Here is a 3,838-nt window from a genome sequence, read left to right as displayed (position 1 = left end):
ACAAAGGTCGTGACCCAATAAAAAAACACGAAGGTGGAAGGCACCTTGCTGGGAACAGGCTCAACACAAATTCAACGTTGGTCGTGAAAATGAATTTGCCTCCATCTCAGTCGCGGAGCTTTCTCCCAAAAGAACTGATTGTTAAAGTTCTTTCCCTCCTTCCAGTAAAGTCTATGATGCGAATGAGGTGCTTGGGTAAGTCATATAACTCCCTCTTTATTGATCCTATCTTCGTCAAAATGCACCTTCAACAATCTGCACGAAATCCACACCTAGCATTGGTCACTACTAAGAAACGATCTGCACAAAATCCTCACCTAGCACTAATCACTACTAACATTGAGAGGGTTATACCCTTCCCCGTGCGCAATTTACTTGACAACCCTTCAATTTCCCTTGATGAGGATCCTCACTACCTTATTGTCGGTGACATTGATAACGAAGGATCTAACGTTCATCGTATTGTTGGTTCATGCAATGGATTGATTTGCTTGCTCATTTTTACTTATTCACGTGGGTATCGAGATGCATGGCTTCAGTTTTGGAACCCATCCACAAGGACAAGGTCTGAAAAGTTAGGGTATTTACGCCTTTTTAGCAGTAAGTATTATGGACCGATATATTATGAATTTACATTTGGTTATGATAATTTAACATCCACATTTAAGGTTGTGATGTTAAGTTATCATAGTAAAAATATGATGATACTAGAGACGAAAGTTTTCAGTTTGGGTGAAAACATTTGGAGAAACATAACAAATTTACCCGTGGTTCCTCTTCAAGTGTTCAACGTACGCCAGCATTATGTTGTGTATTTGAGTGGAACACTTAATTGGTTGGCCGTTTTCGACTTTCCCATTGATTCTGTTAACAAATATGTGATTATTTCACTTGATTTGGGAACTGAGACATACACACAGATGCGGCTGCCTCAAGGTTTTGATAAATTGTCTCAAGTTGATCCAACTATCAGCGTGTTGAATGGACGCCTTTCTTTTTCATATGATGTGAAGCAGACTCATTTTGTTTTATGGCATATGATGGATTTTAGAGTTGTAGAGTCTTGGACTCCACTGCTTCAAATTAGTTATGAGAATCTTCAAATTGATTACTTTGGAGGTCCAATATTTTATTTGGTGCCATTGCATCTTTCAGAGGATGGTCAAATACTGATACTTGCAAGCACCGTAGAGGACCAGGCAATTCTCTATAATACGAGAAATAATAGTGTTGAGAGAACGAGAATTCCCAATACACTCATGGATTATGTTGAAAGCTTGGTTTCGATTTGTTGAAAGTAGCAGCTTTTTTAATTCATATAATTTGTATAATGCATGCTTATTTATTTTACTTCAATGCTTTCTCATAGATATGCTGATTAAACATACGGATCCTATTCCTTTTTTTTTTAACTAGCTTTGTTTTTAACTCATGTAATTTGTATAATGCAATGCTTATTTCTTTTACTTTAATGCTTTCTCATCGATATGCCGATTAAACCTACGGATCCTATTCCTATGTTTAGTTATCGCTTATTCATGGCATGTTGGAGATCATTTTCTTTAATTATAGTACTCCTTTTGTATAAGACATTTATGGACCAATAGTTTTCATCAGAGTTTAGTCGAAAATATTTGAAGAAAATCTCGATTCTTTGAATATTTTAAGTACACTTAATACTATATCAATAATCTATGCTTCACTGCTACATTTTAACCTTTCAAAATATTTAACTCTAATCAAATTTTTTTTTGGTAGTGAATAGTAATTATTTTGGTAGTGAAACTCTAATCAACTAGTATAATAGTTGTGGTTTTGTAACAATTTTTAAACTAAATGTTACCTATTCATATCACAATAGTTTTAAGTTTTGATGTTAATTTTAATTTTGTGGCCAATAGTATTACTAGTTAATGCTAAGCTAATTAACTTCCTACAATAGATTTCTTAAAAATGAAAAAAAAACTTCCTACAATAGATATTTTCTTGTCAATACATATTTTCGATGGGTGGGTTTGAAGGTATGGGATTGAATGATAATTTTTGGAAAAGTTGTTTGGTGGGGTAAATGCGCCACCAGAATTCATGGTGATGGGTGCAATTTTTTAAATTGTAGTAGATGAATCTTTATCGCTTAAGTATTTGGGGTTTCGATGGGTGCAAATCCAAGAAAATTATCTAATTGGGAGCCAATGTTACAGCAGCTTACTAGAAGATTGAATTATTGGGGTAATTAGTATGTTAGGATTGGAGGTCAGATTGTGTAGTGAATTCCCCCATATGTTTTCAATTTCATGTCAAACAGAGGAAAAAGTGTCAGAGGTTAGAGTAAGGGAAGAGTGTGTGTGGAAGTGGGAGTTTATTAGGCGTAGAGATTTATTCATGTGGGAGGGTAACCTTCAAAATAAATTGGAGTTACTCGGTCATTTAAGGGGTGGATGAAGAAGACGTTTTGGTGTGGCACCCAAAAGAGGGGAGTGGTTTCTCAGTTAAGTCGACTTGTAAGGTTTTGTAGGGTTTGTTGGTGGGGGAAGAAGCTAGGGGCTTCATAGCTTTCTCGTAGAAGCTCCTTCTAATAAAATTCCAACTTGAACCAATTTATTCTTTCTAGGGGTATGCATGTTTCATGAACCAAACTAAATTGGATCGCAATAATGGTTGAGAGGGAATGATTTGCTTTTAACATGGAGGTTGCCTATCAGTGGCTTCCTGATTTTTGCTCACACTGTCAAGTTATTGGCTACACTGTTTCTAACTGTCAATGACTGCATCCACAACAAGTTAGTGATGCAGATAATGGTAAACAATGGTAAGAAAAGAGAGATTCTAGACAAAGGTAAAAAACAGGTGCCAAAGAAACCATTAAATCCACACTGAAATGCAAAAGAGAATCGACATACAAAATGGAGATCATCTGTCTTGAAACTCTGATGGTTGACCCTTGCTGTATCATTAGCTTTCTGAATGAATAAAAGAGTGTGCAAGGGTCTTTATTTAGAGTACATTATTACTTAGGGTTAAGAGAAGAAAACTGAGCTTTTTCCACTAAATCAACTTGGAAAACAAGAAAACAAAACTTTCTGTCCGCTACCATGTGTGGGACGCATGGGGCAGTAGCCAAGATTGCCTCATCTCATGCGTAGTGGTTCTAGTGCGAATTTTTTCAATTTTCATCCCTTTTTAAAGCTTTTTTTTTTTTCATTTTGAAATGCCTCTGAACTTGGATTATATATGCAGAAAAAAATATATGTACCGATATGTGCTTATATATGCAGAAGAAATTTTTTATGTACCGATATATATGTGATAGTCGATATGATAATATTTTGAAAACTCGTGACTATTTTCAAAATATCAACATTAATGCAGTGTTTTTATTAATTAAATTTTCATTTTATATGCAAAACAACGTTCAATGTTTGCACCGCTCCCGTTGCAGATTTTGAATGTTTATATTTGCAGAAACAAATTTTACATACACATATAAGGAAGTCGATGTGATAAATTTTTTGAAATTCATGACTATTTTCAAAATATCAACATTAATGTAGTGTGTTTTTAAATAAATTTTATATTTATGTTTTAAACAATATTTAAACCGCACTCATTGAGGATTTTATATGCTTATATATGGAGAAGAAATTTTTTATGTACCGATATGTGATACTTGATATGATAAAATTTTGAAAACTCGTGACCATTTTCAAAACCCATAACTATTTTCAAAATATCAACATTAATGTAGTGTGTCTATTAAATAAATTTTTAATTTATATTTAAAACACCGTTAAATATTTAAACAGCACTAGTTGAGGATTTTGTATGCTTATATATTCTG

At 34.0% G+C, this 3,838-nt stretch overlaps 1 protein-coding gene across 1 annotated transcript; it reads left to right on the top strand.

Moving 5' to 3' along the window:
- LOC146907539 (F-box/kelch-repeat protein At3g23880-like) lies at positions 1–1,295 on the top strand. The gene has a single exon (XM_085726540.1). The coding sequence runs from the start codon at positions 90–92 to the stop codon at positions 1,293–1,295; it is 1,206 nt and encodes a 401-aa protein (XP_085582666.1). The 5' UTR covers positions 1–89.
- The last annotated feature ends 2,543 nt before the right edge of the window (positions 1,296–3,838 follow it).

The sequence above is a fragment of the Medicago sativa genome, chromosome 7 (assembly GCF_051527215.1).
Source record: "Medicago sativa cultivar Bolivia chromosome 7, Bolivia_mono, whole genome shotgun sequence".
In the NCBI taxonomy this organism is placed as follows: domain Eukaryota; kingdom Viridiplantae; phylum Streptophyta; class Magnoliopsida; order Fabales; family Fabaceae; genus Medicago; species Medicago sativa.
The sequence above is the reverse complement of the archived record's forward strand: the minus strand, read 5'-3'. Positions and strand labels throughout refer to the sequence as shown.